Source organism: Erithacus rubecula (genome assembly GCF_903797595.1).
Source record: "Erithacus rubecula genome assembly, chromosome: 9".
In the NCBI taxonomy this organism is placed as follows: Eukaryota; Metazoa; Chordata; class Aves; order Passeriformes; family Muscicapidae; genus Erithacus; species Erithacus rubecula.
Window position 1 is genome coordinate 30,586,832 of NC_136660.1, and position 21,306 is coordinate 30,608,137.

Here is a 21,306-nt window from a genome sequence, read left to right on the forward strand (position 1 = left end):
AATTTAGGCTGGCACACCAATATCAAGAGCATCTCCATGTCCTCTTGTGACAATAAAATCAGCTTGCACAAGACAGGGCCACCAGTTTAAGAAAGCAGAGAGTCATTCCTGGCCATGGTGACCATCTCCCATTAGCCAGCAGCAAAACAAAGGCTGCTTAGACAAAGGGGCACAAAACAGTGTTTGCAATTCATCCATCAGCTGCTCCACAGCCCCTGGATTCCTGCTGTCCCATTTGTACTGTGACTGTCAGCCAGCTGCCAGCTCTGCCCAGCTCTGCCTCTGCCAGGCACCATCAGGAAGTCTCTGCTCTGATAAAACACTTTCCAAATTGCTACAGTTCCTCCCATAATTTTAAAACACTAGCAGTTTATTTTGGTTTTGTTTTTTTTTTTTAGTCCCTTGTCCCTGAACAAGACTCCAAAGAGCACGAAACATTTCCTCCCATCTAAGGTATAAAAACATTAGCTGCTCAAATCTGATGAAAAAGATCTGGGCCTTGTAGAAAAGCTTCAAACACAAAACTTGAAAGAGCTATCCATGATAGTTACAAACCTAACTAAGTGGCAGATTCTAAGTCTTTACTTGTTCCTTTAACACAAACTCCTGGGCTGCTCTATTTGATAGACTTTCACAAAACAAAATAAGTTTCTCCAAATAAGTTTCTCCAAAATAAGTTTTTCCTGGCATGTTTATTAGTATTGTTATAGAACTAATATTATAGTGTTATAGAACTAAGGTTGTAATCATTTTATAGGTAAAGAGATGAAACCAGACCATAAAAAAAAAAAATTACATAAAGAACAGGAATAATCCTCTTGCCCTGGAAATGAACATTTACAAAATAAAAGTTGCCACATCATACATGGCTGGTGCTCCAGCAAGTGTGGAGCTTCCAGCCATCCTGACCTGCTGGAGCTTGGACCTCCACACCATGTCAACTCCTATTGAGTGCTACATATAATAAAACCATCAAAAAAAAAAAAAAGTGAATCTCCTCCAATTGCAATTACTTGCCAATGTCATCATGGGTAAGGGAAAATATTACACTGCACTATATCTTGCTTTCCTAAGCTTTGAAGGCTAAGAAAAATAAAAAATTCTGGTGAGCAACAAAGCCTTTTGCCACTTGCTGGACTCCTTGGACAAGAAAAAAAACCCTCTGCATAAGCACTCAAAAATTATCCCCGTGTGGTTACATCCCATCTGTCTTGGGTCATATTCCCTGGCAGCAGGTGATAGTGCCCAGGGAGCAATTGGTGCTGGGTACAGCCACCCCATCCCACCCAGAGAGGAGAGCAGTGGCACCAAGCCTCATTAGGATTTGGTAGGTAGGTTGACATGGGATGAGGGACATGAAAAATGTCACCAGGGCTTGGATGCTGCCAAGCAGTTGGGTGGATGTGTCTCACTCACCCCATGGCTAAGGAAAGACTCATTCCCAAAGAGAAGGAAATTATACTTGTCTAGGCTTTGTGCAGAGTTCAGAAATTCCTACAGCTCACAGCCTGCCTGCTCCTACCTGTCCTTACAGAGGTGATTGTTGAGTTACAGCTGCAGCCACACAACCTGTGTCAAAACCACGTGCTGTGGGCTTGGCCTGGGCTTTGTGCTGCTGGAAGCCAGGCCAGGGAGAACCAGAGCATGCCAAGCTCAAAGTAAACAGCAGAGACCAGCAAGGCCACCTCCTGCTGCTGGGAGCTGCCCTGCCACTTCTCCTGTTTGTCCCAGTGCTCACAGCCTGCTCCTTGCAGGATGGAGAGTTCACACAGCAGCACCATGGACTGATCTGCACACAGGAAAGCACCAGGATGCCTTCTGCACCAAGACTTGGAAAGCATGGAGGGGAAGAGCACCCCCAACCTGGAGAGGCCACACCAAACCCCCTAAAATTACTGTGCTGCCTTGTGTATTTTCATCCATTTGATAAGAAGCTAAAGGCCATCTTCAGGGTGTGAATGTTTGGGTCCAGGCACCAAATCTTGACCATTTCTGTTCAAGTCAAACTCCACCACCTGCCTAAAGTAACAGAGTGAGTCTCTCTGCTAAGTGAACTGAGGAGTACAACAAACCCAACACACGTGTAACACAATCTCAAAAATAATTAACTGCTCTTCAAACTCATTACAGGAGAGTCTTCTCATGTAATCTATTATACAATACAAAGGGGAAATGAATCACGTTTTGCCAGAACCTCAATTGAAAAGCTAAAAAAAAAATTAATCTTCTCTTTTTTAAAAAGCAGAATTTGAAACTAGGAACATTGTCTTATTGTTTCTTCTTTCATCAAGAGCAGAACTTCAAATCTCCCTGACTGAATTCTGCACGTAACCAAGTGGCAGAGCAATTAAATCAGCTCCTGTTGTTCAACCCAGCCTTCAAGTCTGCTTGGGAAAGGCTCCACGAGAGGATATACAACCTTGGGAAAATGTACGAGCACGTAGATTTGGTTGCAAAAGGTTTTTCTTGGGTTTAGTTTTTTTCTTCCATCTATTCCAATCTGTAGCTCTTTTTCAGGTTCTTTATTTGCATTTCAAGAGCAACAAAAAGCCTGAACAGAACGTAGCACAGATCCAAACATAAAAACAGAACCTTTTTTTTCCAGGTTTGCCAAAGGCCATGCTTAAGACTATTACTGCTCAACGTGCAAAAGAAATAAATTACAACTGGGAGGTTAAAAATTGCACAATTCAATGTTGCAGTGTTAGTTCTGGATGCAGAGAACATCTATTCAGATTCCCTGCAAGCAAGTCAGCAGTTGTTTCTTTTGTACACCATCCCATTTTTACTTGACTATACAAATCCTCTTAATTTTAGCAGCTCGTCTGGAAGTCTCATCTTGCCTGTTCCCCTGAAATTCATCTCCCCCCACTTCCTAAAGCAGGATTTGAAAATAGTCATTGGAAACAATATCCCCAAAACATCCTCTCAGCACTTTTGAGAATCCCATGCCCAGCACACACGGATATAAAGCACGGGATATTCTCCAAACGCTTCAAAGCCTCCAGGCACACCAGGCTCCCTTTCAACCCAGGCAATATTGAGGCAAGAGGCACCAGAGCTTGTTTAATTCCAGCTCCAGAGGGGACAAAGAGCAGCACAAGCCCTGAAGTGAAAAGCCAGGCTGGCTACCTGTCCTTCCAGGTGACACACAACATTTCACCTGAACTTCCAGACACCTCTGTCACTCCTGAGGTACATGTGGCTCCTGGGCACTTTGCCATACTATTGGGAGAGGGTTCAAGTGCTAGAAGAGCTATTACTGAGCTGTGGTTCACTGCAGATTTATTAGAGAGTCTCCATGTTAAACCTGCACGGCTGAAATACCTGTGCTGACCTGCTGAGTAAACAATTCCAGGGAAATCTGGGTACTTCAATACTGTACTATCTCAACAGCACTATTTTTCATGAATAAACAATTTTTAACAGAACCACACTCATGAAGTACACAAAATTTGAACTGGGTGTTCAAAATTATTTTCAAGAACTGTCGAGTGGCATTCAGAATTAGAAGTCATATTACTTTCCTTGAAACAAATTAAATCTTGCAACACTGAGACACTGAGCAGGGCACTTTCCAAACTTGCACAGCCAGTCTCCCGAGAGCAGGTTCTGCTCCTGCCCAGCAGCAGGTCCTGCCAGCAGCTCACCTCTCTGCACAGCCCATCCTAAAGGAAGCCTAGCATGAACCTCACAGAGTTTTTCTACCCCATAATTTTTTATTACAGTTTAAAAACTAAGTTGTTGTGTGGTGTTCTGATCAATTTCTGTCCATCAAGCACACCTGAACCTCCCTCAGCCCTGTCCTGGTGGGTGCAGCCCACCAAGGTATCCCCAGCCACAGCATCCCACTCCAACACTCAGAAATAGCCACAAGTCCCCTGGGAGAAACTCTGAGGTGTCACAAAACTCTTTTCCTACATTTCCTTCTATGTAAAAAAACTCTATTCAAAATAGAAAAACTAATAAAAAAAATTTTCAAATACAACCAAACTATGATTTTCTCATCCTCAACCGGCCTCTCATGCTCATTTTTCTCCCTTCCCATCCTTCAACACATTTCCCTTTCCAGTAAACCCTCACAAATCCAAGCCATTTCCTTGGTACAAAGGAATTTTCCCCTCTTCCCAGCTTTTGTGGCTTTGCTGGACACGGTGAATGTCCCAAACTGATGAGCCAGTTCTTTTGTGGGGGAGGAAAAGCAATAATTACACACAACCTGCAACGTGTGAGGAGGGGAATGAAAGTAGGTCAGGTCTCAACTCCTCAGCTTCACTGGGGTTCACCAAAAGCTTTCACTTACAGTCACTTTAAAAATACAATTAAAATAATAATAGCACAGCAAGTGAAGAAAGCAGCACTGTAGAATTCAGCTCTCTGTCCCTCTCTTTGATATGGATAATGGCATTTGTGTGGTGACAAGAGGCACAAAAACCTGAAGCAGCAGAAAATGAAGCCCACACGACACATCCCAGTATAAGATGCTCTGATACTCAGAAGTCCAGGAAAAACCCATAAAAAGGGGTTCTATGGGAAAAAGAGAAAACAAATAAAACAAAGAAACTACTGGTGATAATTAAGAGATGGGAAAGGACAATCTGGAGACATACATAATCGGTTTATGAATTACAAGAAATTTAAACAAAAAAAAAAAAATCCACATTAAAAAAAATCCATTCCTCTTACAGAATGTCTTGTTTTGCAAGTGCCTTGTTGGGAAGCACAGTCCCCAAGGAGCAAATGCCAAGGCAGCTCTGCTGACGCTCCCATTGAAACCCGAAGGGCCAAACTTCCAGAACAGCCCCGGCACTCCCAGCACACATTTCATAATTACTACAGGAGCTCTTGGCTGCTGCACTCCTGCAAATCTGGTCCTTATTTAACATCTGACTCCTACAAAGTCGCTCCAAAGTTGCTCAGTTGCTCCAACTTCGCTTTCAATCAGCTTAAAAGTCAGTTTAGTCCCTGGTGCTGCAAGACTGGCGTCTGTGATTTGGGGACATGCTGTGCCAAATCTCCCCAAATAAAACCTCACTGCAAACACACACTGCAACGTGCTGAACCTAAACTCAAAGGTCTGAGTTCCAAATCAGTCCCCAAATTGCTCAGAGGATGATTTTAGGCTGGCAGGCTCTGTGCCAAACCAAATATTGCCCTGTTTCCCACCACTAACACAAATCAGTGTCCTCTGTAGAAGATGCTCCCACTTGTCCAGCTGGGATTCATGGTCCCTTTACAGCCTGAATTTTGCACTTCTTTAACTACACTGAAATAAATTTTCTCCTCTAGTCAAACCAGGTGTGCTATTACACACAGACAAGACATAACTTGCCAAAGTGGATGATGGTTCTTTTAAAAATACAAGACTTAAACTGCTCAGGAGTGCTGCTTCGAAGAAAGTCTCACTCAAAAGTTTCAGTCTTGAAGAGCCTCAAAATGTTTAACACTTAATCTTAAACTTCCAATAAAGAATTTTTCTCTATAAATGACAGAAGAAACATATAGTTCTGTATTTTTCCAGCACTCCCATCTGACCCTAAACTAAATACTCATTTTAAGAAAACACCAATCTCTGAATGTTTTTGTTTAAAGCCATTTAAGATCATTTCTAGTGAAGCTGGGAAGCTGGATATAGAAATAAGCTCATTAAGAGCTATGCTATGGGCATTATTGAAACACCACAATAGTCCATCGTCTCATGCATACACAGCCTTGCATAACTGGAGATGTCAGCATTTTCATTGTAAATCCTGCTTTCAGAAGTTTCAAACTTGCCTGTAAAAAAGTTGCTGTGGCCTGAAATCTGTTGCCATTTCCCTGCCAAGGAAGAACTATTTTAACATTAGGAAACTATGCATTCATTGGAGTCAGCCACTGCTTTGGGGTTGTATCTATACAAGTGGTTTTAAAAAAAAATAATAAAAGGATAACAAAAATCTCACAACTCAGCATCTTTGAAAATCTTCTGGCTCAACAAAAAACACCAACCCTCACTAAAGGAATCAAATTCCTAAAAGTTAATAATTATTATACTCCTTCCAAAAGCTTCAGCTGTATGGCAGATAAGCCTAAACCATGCAATTATTTCTGCTGCTTTGCAAAATAGTAGCCACACTGAGAGACTACCAACTCCCAGTGTCTCATCAACACAGACTGTAAATAATAACCCTACCCATGTCCAATTAGTTTGAAGCTCAGGACCATGCCCCTGCTAAAGGGCTGCAGATTTTCAACACAGAATGCACACATTAAGACTGATTTAATCTGGCTGCTTGTACAATTCCCCAGAATCTCAGCTAGCAAATCCTGTACTGGGCCAAATAACTTACTGAACCAGATCCCTGAAAGGGCATCCAGCCCTCACCCGAAGCTGTGGGGATGTCACATTCCTCCATAATGGGCTTTAATAATTGCCCTTCCTTGAAATAAAATTAAAAGGAAAATAAATTAAAAAGATAAAGCTGACTCTGAGTTAACTAATCAGTTTGAATTCTTAATTTAACTTGCAGATATCAAAGCCGCTGCTCTTGTTTAAAAAGGAAAAAGCCAAAACAAAACAGTCAAAAGGGAACTCTGGGTGAAGAATTTGCTTTATTTTTTTCCTACCAAACCAGAAGCAGCATTCTGGTGCTTGTACACCACCTGTGTCCCAGGAAGGTGATGGATGTGCAGGGTGCCCCCAGCCCCATGACCTCTGGGCTGGGTGGCACTGGCTGGAGAGGACCCATGGTGACATCCCACCACCAGAGCATCCCTCCTGCACACACTGGAGCAGCTGGCAGGACCCCACATCCTGACCCAGGCAGGACACAGCAGCTAAAGAAGGATCTCCAAAAAAAGGAGGAAGTGGACAGTGCTGACCACTGTGACCACAGGCGACAATCATCTTTAAGCACTGCCAAGATTTAGACAAAAACGAAGGTAGGTTGCTCATATGACTCAACATTTTTGCAGAAAAGAAGGTACTGTGCTGAACATATTTATTTTTGGGTGTTGTTTAGTGTCAGCAAGTGGCAATGGCAGATTAAACCCCAAAGAAAAACTCGTTACTCACTTCCACCATAAGCACACATCACCCCTTAAAGGGGGTCTCTCCCCTTTCCTGCTGCTCCTGGGAACCTCCCAAAAGTAGGGCCATTCTGAACTACTGTGTTTTCCACAGGACACAGAAATAGGCTGTCCCTAGTGGAAAGCTTAAATTAATCCTTTGAAATTTGACCTAAATTAAAAGAACTGCAACGCATTGTCACCGCACCAGGCGGGAGCTCAGAGTGGGTGCTCCAAGGACAGTGTCAAGGCATTGCATGTGGGTAAGAGCCCAAATTAGCTACCCAGCAGGATGATAACACACAGCCTGGGCAAGGGGAGGTCAAGGGAGAGCTCTCTATTTATCAAATATATGTCTAAACTAATTATTCAGCTCACAAAGTAACCCTTCAACCCATGTGTGCGGTCAGAGCCCTTGTGAAACGCTGGCTATCATCAAAGGCACACACAGGCTGAGAATGCTGCCTTTGTGCACGCTGGGGGAGGCTCATTTCTAAATATTTAAAAGCAGAAAAAGTCTTTCTGCTCCCTAGGATAAAAAACATGCATGTAAACAGCTGATGTGAGAGGGAATTTGAGAGCTGACAGTCCCCACAGAAGTCCTACAAGGTGCTGTGTCTGCTCGGGTTTTGCCATCAGTGCCTGGGAATAAAGCACAGCTGAGATCCACCACATCAGGATCCTCAGTGAGCACCCACAATTGTCAGCACCAGCATCACCACCCACAACGGATCAAGATGCCATTTTCAGTGTAAACACTTTAATATGGATCAGAGGTAATACCCCATGGCCACAGAGGGATATGTATTTACTGAGACTGAATGAAAATAGCCAAAAACACAGCACCTTAATGCATGACATCATGCACATATCCATGCAGCTGATTACCCTGTTAGATCAATACTGCTTGAACTGAAGCATGTACTTTAGTGTTTTTTATACACAGCCAGACACTCTGAAGAAAATGATTGCAAATGTCCTAAAATTACATATAGCTGAAAGAAGGTATTTTCTCTGTTACAATCAAAGCAGCAAATCTCAATTCCTGTTCATGTTGTGTACAGCTTTTCCAATAGTCTGAGTCACTAAGGCAATAAACAATAACAATCCAAGCACCTAGTATTAAAAATAAATAAATAAATAGAGGCAATTCAAGGCATGTCCATGAAGGAAAACTCAGAATAGATCAGCAAGTGTCACCAAAGGTCATGGCCCTGCCGACCTTCTCAGCTGGCATGAAATGTCATAGCTCTAATGACTGCAGCCCCACTGAAAATTTACATTATTAGAGCACCTGACCCCCCAAATTAGCTGTGCCCAAAATGTTTTGGCATTTATTAAATTAATAAAAGAAGTCTGTTTTGTCTTTGAAGAGATCTTTTGAAGGGTTTTGGTTTTTTTGGTTTGGGCTTCCAGAGCTTGTGGGTGGCAGTGATAGAACCCAGAGAAGGTGATTGTGTAAAAACTTGGCTTTGTTTTGGTTTGTTTTTTCTTATCAAAGGGTTCAATGAAATATATAAAGGAGGTTTTATTTCCCAAATCTCAGATATACATCCCACACAATTCCCTGTATTCTGCAGCATAAAAGCTCTTATTATGCCATTAACTTAGAACTGTTCTCTGATTTTTTTTTCCTTGTTTCTGGTAATGATTTGGGTTCTCGCATCTAAAATTGTTTCACATCAGTAACATTCCTGCCCAGGAAAGAAGTTTTAAATCTTTTTTAACAATTTACTCTTTGATAAAACCCAGACTCCACACTCTACATATTCAGTGTGTAAGAGGCATACATATTCTCAAACTGTGCTTTCCAAAATAATAAAAGCTATTCTTTCCCTGAAAAGTTGAAAAATTATCAGTCACCGTTCAAAAAATATTACTCTTTCTTCTGTAAAACACTTCACCAATCTTCAATCACATTCTTTCTGACTTAACCCTAAAACTAGGGGACCTCACTACAAAGCTAGTCTGAAACCAGAATTATTCATGATTTTGTCATTCCCCTGAAAAGTCAAAAAGGCACCAGATGTTCAATTAACAAATCATACAGTAAGTGGCAACAAGCACTGGGCTTTTATTTTTTTCTTTTTTTTTTTAAATCTCAGGTTACCTTCAAAAGAAAAAAAAACCCAAACACTTTTGCTATCAACAACCTCTGTGGTTGACAGATGACAACACTGCTATTCTTTGAGAATTTTTTTCAGAAATGCTTGCTAGGGAAGAGGGCTCATCATCTCTAAATATTTCATCCCCTGCCATCAATAAAAATGTACTTGGAGCAGATTCTAAAAATGCGTTAGCTGGTGACATCTATTTTTAGAGGCAGTGGATAGAAACAAATAAGTTTTGCATGAATAATTATTAAATAAAAACGAAGCTGCATCCATGGACATGAGTAGTAGAACGTGTCAAGGCCAAACTCTCTGCAGCAAACTCGCCAGGTCAGAAATGCTCTGTGGACAGCTGAGTTATTAGAACTGTGATCACTCCTCCAAAAGACTGATACAACCTTATGGAAGAAGCTTCACTTCCTCCCCCAGATGCTCAGAGAGCAGGAATGATCCAGCACAACACATAAAATCATTCTTCAAAACAATCAGCTCACTACAATAAAAAAACCAGCCCCTCCTGAACTCTCCAGAGAAAAACCCATTTTGCAAAGCTTGAGGAACAGATAAACCTAGAAGAACATGCCAACAGGAGCAGGCTCAAAATAGGAGATTTTATCAAAACACCTCTTTCAACACGAAGGTCTAGATTGGCCTGTGCTCTCACAGCAATAAGCTTCTATAATAAACAGCCCTTCTATTGAGTTCTGAATAGTTACACCTTCAGAACTTGTGATCCAGACACGGCACCACCGACTGTGCTTGGATATCAACTGGGAAGTTTGTCCTGAGAACAAGCACTAACAAAGCTGCAGAAACATTTTTGCAGAGTGCCTGGCAAAACTAAACATTCACAAACAAAAACTACAGAGGTTCATTTTTCTCTGGTTAAGACAATCCCAAAGAGCAGCAGCCACTCATCCCACTTTGCTCGAGACAGCGACGCAAAACAGCACCAAAGTGCCAGGGACTGGTTTCCTTAAAGACCCATTCCTGAAAACTTTCATCTGCACACTTTGATTATACAACAGTGATGACAGTCCCAAGTGAAATCACTGACACCACGGGCTTGCACAAGAATAAACAAACGCACGCTTGTACAAACACAGCCCAGGCGAGAGCAGGGAAAGTCAGAAACACAAACTCTCCAGGGTTGCTCTGTTACTTGCCTCAGATTTACCAGAGCACGTGGAAAGATGTTGACTTTTATTTCAGATGTCCAAGCATTTAAAATTAACTTCTTTCAAGGAATTAAGGATTCTAGAGTGATTTACCTTCGGGTTCCACCGTGGTGTCTTCAACAACTAAATTAAACGAAGGTCGAGCCAGGGAAAGTCCAGCCATGGTGACCACCACCAGGCAGATAAGGCAACCCAAATCCCAGCTGACCATCTTTTTAGAGTAAATTCCTGGTCCATTTCCATATCTCCATGTGGACTTTAATCCCATCTGAACACCTCTAGAGAAGCATGGAGAGAAAGCTGTGCCTTCGGCCAGGGTAGTGCCTCCTCCCTTGGAGCGCCGGCTGCTGCTGCGGGGAGGAGAGAGATTTAACACTGTCAGCAAAAAAACATCTCCCAACACAAACCCAAAACCTTCACAAAGCCTCCAACAGAGCTGAGGTGAAAGGGAGGGGAGGAGGAGGATGGGAAAAATAGTTTTCCAGCTTCAAGAATATGTGAAAAGTGAGTGACTTTTCATCTTCTGTTAGCAGTTTCCATCATCACCTGAGGCATAACCAAGTCCTCCTTGTTTTCACAAAATCACTTCTCAGCACATATTGAGAGATATTTTACTGACAGAAAAACATACAGGTTTTCAAAAGTGAGAGGCACACACATGTGCAGGCACATAACCTGTAATGCTACAAAATTACCACAATTATACAAATTATATTCTTGTTATTGTTTGAAGGTTTATTTAAGTTTGCCTTGTTTTTCATTCCTTCACCTAGGCTGTTCTGCAGCCAGATGAATTTGCAGGAATTCAGTAATTTTCCACAAGAAAAACAATTGAAAAACACACTCCTTAGATTTAAAAAAATCTGTAAGACTATTTCAACTCAGAGCTTCCAGCTCCCCCATGGATGTACCCTCTTCTTACTCAGTTTAGTGTCCTTTAGAATTCCCTGAGTCCTCAACAGGTGAAAGGCTCAAGTCTTTGCAGTGATATTGGTTTGCTACACTACATTAGAGGCAATTAAAATCTGTAATAAAATCTGTATAAAATATAGTATAGATTGCAGTTCCACAGGAGACCTGCCCAGCATCACTTTCCATCCACACATGCCAAGCTGTGTGCACAAACCTTTCTTTTCTCAGTCTCTCAACACTACTTATTGAGAAAAATATTTTCAGAGGTGGGAAAAAAAAAAAAAAAAAAAAAAAAAAAAAAAAAAAAAAAGTTATTTTATTCCCAATAAAAGAAATTTAAATGGATGGAGTTATGTGGTAATCCAGGCATGGTCTGACAGAAAAGTGGCACCAAAAGAATTGGCACTCCCTTCAGGAGACCCTGGTGCCTCCACACAGATGCCAGGTGAGGGTCAGAAGAGCATCCTCCTCACAGGGTGATTTAACAGCTCAAGCAGAAAATTAGACCTGATTTTCCGCTTCAGAAATAAAAGACGGTAAAACCTCAGTAAATGGATAAAACAAGTAACTGCAGCAATTGTTCTAATCTGGTCAATGATTCATCTTAGATGTGATGAAACCCAACTGAAATTTGGAGAGCACTTGTCTGGAAAGAGAAACAACTAACACAAAACCTCTTTTTCCCTCCTGCCCTCAACACTTGAAAATTAAAAGAAAAAAAAAATAATAAAAAGGGAGGGAGTGTAGAGATAAAGTCAAACTTCTCCAAATTCCTTGTCATTGGGATTTGGTGTGATACCTCAGCACGCAGAAACAGGGACACAGATTCTCCTTTTATAAAACCAACCATTTAAAAGTTGATTCTGATTTTTATTAGCCTTGTGCTAGCTGCTACAAAGTTCACAAATGCTGCTGAGGCATTTTTTATCTCGGGTACTGTACACAGCAACATCTGGAGTCAGTAGAAACAGGTTTTGGATGACACAAATAAGTCACTTGAGGAAAACAATTAATACATGGTATCCCAGGTGAATCCCTGCTACTTCAGGGCAAACTTTTTTCAGCTCTGTTGGTATCACCTCAAAGCCTTGTCCCTCCTGTAGAGATTTCAGCCTGGCTCCAGCATCCCAGACCACAAGCTAGCAACTACCATTAAATTTCCAGTGAAAACACCACCAGACCACTGCACAAACATTTGCAAAGAGCTTGCCCAGCCCTACTCTAAATAAGCACAGAGCAGGTGTACAGTTGAAGAGAGCTCTGTCTTTGGGACCAGTTTGTGTCTGGAGCAGGACTGGAGCAAACCCCCCTGGATGCACCACCCAGGTCCACTGCCCACCTCACTGCAACTCAGTTTATCCAGCTGTAAAGTGGGTAGAAACCCCTAATTAACAGCCTGGGTGTAATGCTGATTCAATTTCCATAAATCATCCTGTAAACTCCGATTAAAGTCTACGTTGATAAATGCAAAATCCTATCACGGTTTTGCAGAAAGAAAACATACCAGAACACCAGCATGTATTTCAGACTCCAGGAGCTTTAATTCCACTGGCACTCCTGCAGTTTCAGATTTTCAGACTATGCTAAACACCACTGAAAGCACATCTGTGGCTCCTATCCTCATCCTAAATCCTGAAGTGCGGCACAAGGTTACTTGGCCACGCGTCTCCTCACCTGAAGATTTTTGTTGGCTGCTGCACCTCAACAACTGCCGGCAGAAAGAAGGGATTCTTCATCCACAGGGCAGCAGCAAACCCAAAATCCTGGCTTGTGAAGGTGCAGGAATGCAAAAATCAGAGCTCTGCACCCATCCATGGAGCCAAACCACTCTTTACCAGCCGGGCTTCAAGGATTGCCCTCTCCCAGAAGAAGTGGAGTCCAGCGAAGATGAAGCGAAACCAAATTCTTTTCATAGTTTAATTGCCACAGTTGCTGGGGGACGAGTCCCTGGAAAGACCTCCTGTGCAGGATAATTATGTACCTCTATCTCAATGTTTGGAACACAGCCCCAGCATGCTTTTTGGCCTCCACAATTCTGGCTTCCTGACTACAATACCATAATCCCTCCTGGAGTCTCAGACTCAGTGAAAGCCACACGTAGTGTTTATTTTTCCCCTTGAAAGGGAACTCTGTCTCTCTTCTCAGCCTACACTTTGGGGAGGAGTTGTCAGCCCCCAGTGATTGATGGCTCTCCTTGCCACTCGCTCATCAAGTCAATTTTCACCTCGTCACATACCTGCCCAAATTTTCTTTGCCAAACTGACAAGCATGGGAAAGCAGACTGGTTTGGGAGCCCAACCAAATTCCTCCAAGCTGTACTTCAGTTTAAACACACTCGCACACACAAACAAGTAGTACTTGTTCAGCAGTGGCATTAATTAAATTCAAAGCTCAGTGTTCTTTTTAATCTATCTACTTGCATTGTTGTTTATATGATGTTTATCACTCCCCAGGGACAGTACGATTTGTAAAGGATGTTAACCAAATCAATACACTGCTCAATGTATAACTTTTCAGCATCTTTCTCAATTAGGCGGGGAATAGCAAAATCTGAGTGAAATATGGATCTTCCCTCCACAAAGAAACCTCAAGCGCTCTAAAAACCCAGTAGCTTAATCAGAAAAATGCAGGTAAATGAAGCTTTAAGGCTAACAGCTTTATATACACAATTCCACTGGCTGAGGAATTCTGTATGGACACAAAATGCAGAAATATACATCTGTCTATTAAAATATATAAACACATATATCTCTAACAAGACTCTTCAGCAGAGTTCAATCTCCCAGCAAATCTGAGCATCACAGCTATTAAACATTAATTCTGGAGGACTAATGGGAACCGGCTGGCAGCTTCAGTACTTTTTCATTGTTTGAACTTCTTTCATTTGCTTTCCAGGACTATCCTGTTTTTCTCAAGTCTTTTGCCACCAAGAGATTGGGGAGGGGGGGAAAGAAAAAAATCTGCATTTTAATTGACATTCCAGAGAGCAGGAGAAGTCCAGAGGCTGCTGATTGCTGTCTATTCAGCCCAAACAGGCTTTTCAGATGAAAATGAGAAAAGGCTAGTGGAAGATTTACAGGGATTTGGTACAAAGGAGACAATGAAGTTTTAAATGTTGATAGCGTTTCACACCAAACGCATAATGGGTCCCAGTTTGAAGGGGCCGTTTTGCATTTAAATATATATTTCATTGACGATTTCTCTCCCCCCTTATCTCAGACGGGGCGGTTGTGCCCCGCGCCCCCAGCACTGCGGGGAGAACCGGGTCCGGTACCGGTACCGAGCTCCCCTTGCTCAGCCCGCGCTGCCCGTCCTGCTGTCACAGCCGGAACATCCCCAAAGCCACCCGCGCACCCACGGGGATGCGGGCACGGCAGCGGCGCTGCTCGGGCTTCCCCCGGCGCCGCAGCGGCGACAGAGTGACCGCAAACCCACCCGCGGCTCCCCCGGGGAGCAGAGACGGAGTCCCGCATGGGCACAGCCCCCCCGAGCCCCGCACCGGGCAGATCCCCCGAGCCCCGCACCCGGAGAGGGGGGATCCCCGGAGCACCGCACAGCCCCGGAGAGGGGGGATCCCCGGAGCACCGCACAGCCCCGGAGAGGGGGGATCCCCGGAGCCCCGCACAGCCCCGGAGAGGGGGGATCCCCGGAGCCCCGCACAGCCCCGGAGCGCGCACACGGTGCCGAGAACGCGGCGGGACCCCCAGCCCAGCCCAGCCCCGGGCCGCCCCTTCCCCCGGCCCGCCCGCTGCCTTTACCTGCGGCGAGAGCGCCGGGCGGGCGGGCTCCGCTCCGAGCGGCGGCTCCCGGGCTGGGGCGCGGTGCCGAGCGGCGGCTCCCGGGACGGGGCGAAACTCCCGGCACAGCGGCCGCGGTCACTGCGCGGGCTGGCGAGCCCGCAGCGGCGCAGCGCCGCGCATCCCCCGCGGGACGCGCCCGGGGCAGGCAGGAGGGCGGCGAGGCGAGGCAGGAGCCGGCCCGGCGCCCCGTGCCGTGCCGTGCCGTGCCCTGGCTCGGCCGCAGCGGCTACCGCCTCAGAGGGGCGAGCCCGCCGTGCCCGGCGCCAGCTGCCTCCTCCCCCGCGCGGGCATCGCCGAGCAGCGCGCCGCGGGTCCCGCTCCGCTCCATCCAGCCGCCCGCCCCGAGCCGCCGCAGCTTTGTCACGCCGACAGCCCCCTCGGGTGGGAGGTGGGTTTTCTCTCTCCCCCCTTTCCCCCCTCTCGGCGCACTCCTCCGGCTCCTTCCTCCTCCCTCGGTCACTCCCCCCGCTGCAACCCGAGCCGTTTCCTGGACGGCGCTGCCGGGCTCTGCCAATCGCCGCCGAGCCCCTTCCCCCTGCCCGGCCCTCCGGGCTGCGGAGCCGGCAGCCCCCGGCCCGCCCGAGGCTCGCGGATGCTCAGCGGCTCCGGAGAGGGGCAGGAGGGGAGCAGGGAGCCGCCTGCCCGGGAGAACGGGACAGCTCATCCCGCAGGGCTGCGGGGGAGGAACCCCGCGCCGCTCCCGACGGCTGCTCCGCTCAGAGTTTTTGGAAAGGAAAAGGAAAGGGAAAGGGAAAGGGAAAGGGAAAGGGAAAGGGAAAGGGAAAGGGAAAGGGAAAGGAAAGGTGGGGAGCGCGGCGAGTGCCGCCGCAGTGGTTGAGCCTGGGCAGCATCCGCATCCTCTCACAAAAACCCTACCAGCTCAGCAGCGGTCCCCGCAACTTCTCCTGAAGTGTTTCAGGCTCAGAATCCATGGCCTCTCCCGAAGTGTCTCAGGCTCAGGAGCCATGGCTGGCCTGTGGCCAGTTCCATCCAGACAGGATGGTTGGATAACACCCGCTCCAAAAATCACCCTCCCAGTTCAAAGCCTGATTCCAACTGCCCCGTGAATTGGTCTGACAGCTCACTTTTAATACCTGTGTGATGCCCGAATGGGAAAAGTTGTCGAAAAGTTATGCAAACATCATTTGTTTGGACACACAGATGTAAAACTGCATAATGTGGGTATTCAGAATTCAGTATAGCTTAGCCTGATCCTTGCTTAATAAAACATTTGCTTTAGATACCATCAACTAGAAGGTTTTGAATATGGAGTCTGTGTAAATCTTCTTTGCCTAGAGTCAGCTTGACAGCAAAATCAATAAGTGGTGGTTGCCTCAAATTTAATCAGTGTTGATCAATTTAATGTTACTTTATTTAAGCTCTACTGTACATTTTATATGTTGTGTGTGGTATTGATCAAGGGGATTTTCAAGGACTGAGGCCACACATCATAGTGTAACTCTATTTACACACACCTAGACACCAAAAACTTGAAAACAGGTTTTCTGTGGAATATGTACTTACCTCCCAGTATTTTCCCTCCACTACTGCAGTCTTCATGAAAGATGTCAGACAAATTTGTAATTGATTGGAAACACAGGTTTAGTTTTTTTTTATTTTTGGGAGGTTTTTAAGGGTTGGAGAGGTTGGGGAATTTTTGGAGGGGTTGTTTGTTTTTGGTGGGTTTTTTTGTTGTTTTGGGGGGGAGTGTTTGGTTGGGTTTTTTGTTTTGTTTTGGGGTTTGGTTTTTTTTTTTGTTGTTGTTGTTGTTTTTCCTAAAGTAACAGACATCTGAATGTTCTAATTGAGAAGCTGAGATGTCACAGTCAAGATCCAATTTTCCCAGCACTGGGCATGTCCATCACCCATTGAAAACATTGTTAACACATTCTCACATAAATTATTGTCCTGCACAGGAAGCTGCAATACCTTTCCCTATTCATCGATATCTTTGCATACTCTGAAAGAAAAGGAAGCATTCCACTAAAAATGACAAATCAGAACACCTATTTCCAAAGTCTGGAAGCACTTGTCAGAATTTATTCTTTTGGAGGATGAAAAGATAGCAGTCTATCAATAGCAGCCTTTTCTCTTAAACGAACCACATTCTCCTAAAGTGGCCCACAACAGCCCAGCTCCTCATCTGGGAAAAGCAGAAGCATGTTTGGAATTAAAGGGGTGGGGGGGGGGGGGCAGATCAATTCTGTCATCATATTTAGGCTTCAAGAGATCTCAGTGGGCCCAGGGAGCCTTTCATTGCAGTTAGGCTGCTGAATGAGAGCATAATCTCTTTACAGTTTTTTCCTCCTCCTCTCAAAGTGGCTGGGATCTTTTCTGTGAGCCCTCCTGCACGTGAATGGTGTGGCTAATAAGCCTATTAATGAGGTTCCACAGCAGAGTGTGAATAGGTAAATAAGCCCCAATCTGTTGAGGTTCAGGAGCAAGGGCAGTAAAGCCATCATGAACTAAAGGTGACAGTTTGAACTGAAATAGGAACAACAGCTCCAGGTTTCAAGCGAAAGAATAGACAGACAAGGCACACATTCAGGCTCCTTCTACCCCCTACCGAGCCCTATTTTCTCTCCCATTCTTCCTCCTTTATAAAATGTCTTGAGTAGTCACCCATTTTTTCAAAAGCTCTTGAGACGTCCTTTTTCATCCTGGCAATGATACATCAATAGGGAGGAAGGAAAATGAGGACACCAATGCTCCTTTGCCCCGCAAGTTTCAAAAGCAGGAACAGCGCTGTGTGCCCTCGCATATGGAAGCGGGGGAGGAGAAAGAAAGTTAAATTGAATCTTTCAGCCCTGCCAGCTCTTTGTCGCTGCTGTCAGCCGAGCTCCGGTCGACGCAGGCAGGGACACAGTTAATGTTCAACAGGGGCAGGGTCCCAAAAACCGCTGGGCTCGGCCAAATCCCCAGGCGGGGGCACGCAGGGGTGAAGAGATGGATTCATTCCTGCCCAGCATCTCTTTTACCTGGCGGGGCAAGGTGAAGGTGCCCCTGGACCCAGCAGAGCCCAGCTCATCCACGGCAGCTCAGCTCGGAGGGATGGAGGCAGAAGGTTCAGCAGGTGACAAAGAGATGGGGTGAGATGGGCGAGCAACGCCTGGTTCAACAACGAGTGATGCGGGAAAAGTCACCTCGGCAAAAAGCACAGCGCAGAGCTCCTGAGCGCTCTCAGTTCTGCTCCTTGCAGACTCTGTGACATTTCTTTCAAGCGCTGCAGATAGCAGGGCAGCCAGGGCTCCACGGGAACCGGCTCCTCCGAGGAATTGCGGGGAGCAGCAGCCCCGGCTCCTGGCACGGCGCACACAGATGGCAAGGGAGGCCACGGCCACCCGGGGGAGAGAGTTCTGCAGCACTCACCTATTCTCCTGGTGCAGGACCTGCTAACGTGCCACAGCTCCATCTGATGAGAAAGGAATAAAATACAAGAAGTTAAAGTAGGAGAAAAGTGAAAGAAAATGAAAGCCCACACTTTCAAGTCCTGGAGGTCTATGGAGAGAAACCTTCTAGATGCAATTTCAACCACACACATCACCAAGAGTTTTCTCCATGAAAGACAGTGGGAATCAACAATTCTTCCCTGTCAGCTGTCCCATCCAAAAATTTCTCCTGCCCATGCTAGATATGATTAAATGCTTGTCTAAAATTTATTTTTATTTTAAATCTTTTTTTCCTTAAAGCTCTTCCAAAGCTAAGTATCTAAACCCAAACTTTGGCAGGTAAAATATTTACCTGGTTTTCAAAGTGTTTATGGTTCTCTTTCTGGGCAGCTTCAAACTTTTTTTTTAGGTACCAAAGAGCAAATCGTAGGAACCCACTTCTGAAAATATCATTTTTTTCAAAGATAAAAAGGTTTCAAAAACAAACAAAAAAATTCAAAGACAAAAACTTTCAGGCAAAATTGTTCTATAGATTTTTCAGTCTCTTAGGGAAAAGTCATTTCATATGAAAACAACTCTGTCCTAAATTAAAAGCTGCAACAGAGAGCCTTCCATCACTAGTTCTCACCAGGTATTAATTCAAGATGCTGCTAAACTGAAAAAGTGAGATAATAATTAATTATTTTAATGCCAATAGATCTAATAATTATCCATGAAAGTGTGAAGCAGATGAGCTACCAGGTTCTTTGGCAGCAAAATGTGTATGGGAAGGGGGAGCTGCATTTCTTGGGCCATCAAGGGATAGTTTTACAGGGTGTTTATCAAACAAGAAAACCTCATTTTGGTTAAGCTAGAGAAGGGGGCAAATAAATTGCTTTTGTCTATCAATTTTTGATCTTCCTCTTCGTTATGAACAGCTGGATATTCTAGGAAATACTTTTTCAGGCAGTAAGGCCAAGCAGTTAAGAAAAAAAATCTTATTTTCACTGCTGCTGTGTCAATGTCTTGTAATGGCATTTGAGTATCAACACTCCCCTAGGATTGTTATGCCTTGTAGCCATGTAACCTTTCTGCTGCTCCTCTCATTTTGTGTGTCTTAAGGAAAATATTCCAAACAAATATTTGTTGTTTTCATTACAGTTTTGCAAGCTATGTTTAAACAGGAAATGTGGGGTGTTCTGAGCAGGGTATTACACTGAGATCCTGGACATTCCATGATTTCTGCCTTTTTCCATTGGCTTTCCTGGGAAAGGCACTTAATTTGTCTGTGTCCAAGCTCTCCAGCTATGAAATGAGAATAATAGATGCTTCCTGTCTCCCACCCTTTATCCAGTTCATCTATTTAGATGGTAAGCTCCTCGTCTCTGACCATGTTTTTATGCATGGCTTAGAACAATAGGACACTGATCTCAGCTGGAACCTCCAGGCACTTCCATAATGCAAATATTGAATACTAAATAATCAAAATAAAAGAAAATCCTCAATTTATTATGTATTCCCTCATAAAGAATTTGTCACACGCTGTCCTGGTAGAGCACCCCTGGCTCTCGGGGAACAGCATCATTTCTAAAAGAGTGGAAAGCAGCATCCATTGGAGAAGATATTTTAGCAGTGAGCTCCTTTAAAGCAGACTGCAGAGAAACCCTGTGAATAAACTCCTTCTGAGTGCTGAGCAGGGCACAGCAAGACAGAGCCAGGCTTGTAAAAACGAGAAGACAAAGGCTGCAAAGAAAACTTTTCCTTCTGTTACAGAACTTGGGTATATTTTTCTTGTTGGCCCGAGCACTTCTCATTTCTCTTTCCAGCTGATCAATACCCGCTGGTTTGTTTTACTGGAGCCCTGTGTCTCACTGGACCAGCTGGTGGTTGTGGCAGCTTCCCCTGCAGTGTTAATCAGATCAGATTCCTCTCCTGTGGCACTGCAGGGTTCAGCAGAGGTGCTCCAACTTGCAGGCACAGCCTCAGAGCAGAAGGTGTGAAGTCAGCCTTACACAGGGTTCGTGTTACATTTAAATCCTGCAAGGAGCAGGGAACTGAAAGGCAGAGACCCACAGTGTGAGCACTCCTGTGACCCTGCTGTCCCACAGCTCCAAATCCCAGCAGATCCCTCCTGCTTCCCAAATCCTCTGCTGCAGTGCCAAGCTCTGTGTCTCCAGCTTGCTCTCCCACAGGCCCAGGTGCAGACACAAACAGGCACAGTCACTCTGTAGCAGTTAAAAATATAAAATAAAAGTAATTCTTCTACTTCCCACCTTGGGTAATAAAGCACTAAATGCCTACAACTATTTCCCTGCCTCATTCTTCTTAACCCTCAAATATCTTTCAAGTCAGCATTCTTCAGACAGTTAATATTCTTTCTCCTCTCCCCATCCTTTGCACATAATTTCCCTTCCCTATCTCCTACCACAGTTTTCACAGGAATTTGCTCCTTCCTTTATGTGTCTCTCCCAGTGAAAGCCATGCCTTTTATCAGCTCCAGTCCCAGCTGTAAGGTGACCTCCTCCCCCACTTTGCCAGGTGATTGTGGTACCCACAATTTCACTTGAGATGCTGGGTTGCCTGGGAGAGCAGCCAGTGATCTGCCCAAGGAAGCCTCCACATAAACAGAGATGCATCAAGGTTTAACAGCCCTCATTTGTTAACTCTGTAACCACGTTCACAAGCTGCAGTCCCCAAAAATGGGGTGGAAAGGTACTGGTCAGGCAGATAAAGTTCCAAAGACAGTTTGATACAGTTCTTTAAACCAAAGTCACAGAAAGTTTTCCCACACACAGACCCAAACTGTCCTTTTTCCCTGCTCCCACAGATCCAGAAACACCCCTTTCTCCTTCATTCTTTTCTGTTTTAAATAAGGGGTTGCAGGGAAGCT

The 21,306-nt window shown here is 44.8% G+C and overlaps 3 protein-coding genes across 7 annotated transcripts in view; 1 reads left to right on the forward strand and 2 right to left on the reverse strand.

The window, feature by feature from the left end:
- Positions 1-15,458, reverse strand: part of FGFR2 (fibroblast growth factor receptor 2) — a 79,235-nt gene extending 63,777 nt beyond the window's left edge. For 2 of the 5 annotated variants that reach the window (XM_079312626.1, XM_079312622.1), the window contains exons 1-2: positions 12,923-12,944; positions 10,430-10,686 (exon numbers count right to left, since the gene is read on the reverse strand). In XM_079312626.1, the coding sequence (XP_079168752.1) occupies positions 10,430-10,604 (175 nt within the window). In that variant the 5' untranslated portion in view covers positions 10,605-10,686; positions 12,923-12,944. Of the gene's footprint in view, positions 1-10,429; positions 10,687-12,922; positions 12,996-15,006 lie in introns of those variants that run through there. The other 3 variants (XM_079312624.1, XM_079312623.1, XM_079312625.1) reach the window with 3 other exon arrangements.
- ATE1 (arginyltransferase 1) overlaps positions 1-21,306 on the reverse strand; it is a 233,826-nt gene that overhangs the window by 94,412 nt on the left and 118,108 nt on the right. The window lies entirely within an intron of this gene.
- Positions 14,611-16,207, forward strand: LOC306805376 (uncharacterized protein; the record flags this gene model as incomplete). The annotated part of the gene is made up of 2 exons (XM_079313097.1): positions 14,611-15,769; positions 15,835-16,207. 2 exons carry the CDS (start codon positions 14,611-14,613, stop codon positions 16,113-16,115), a joined length of 1,440 nt encoding a protein of 479 aa, XP_079169223.1. The 3' UTR covers positions 16,116-16,207.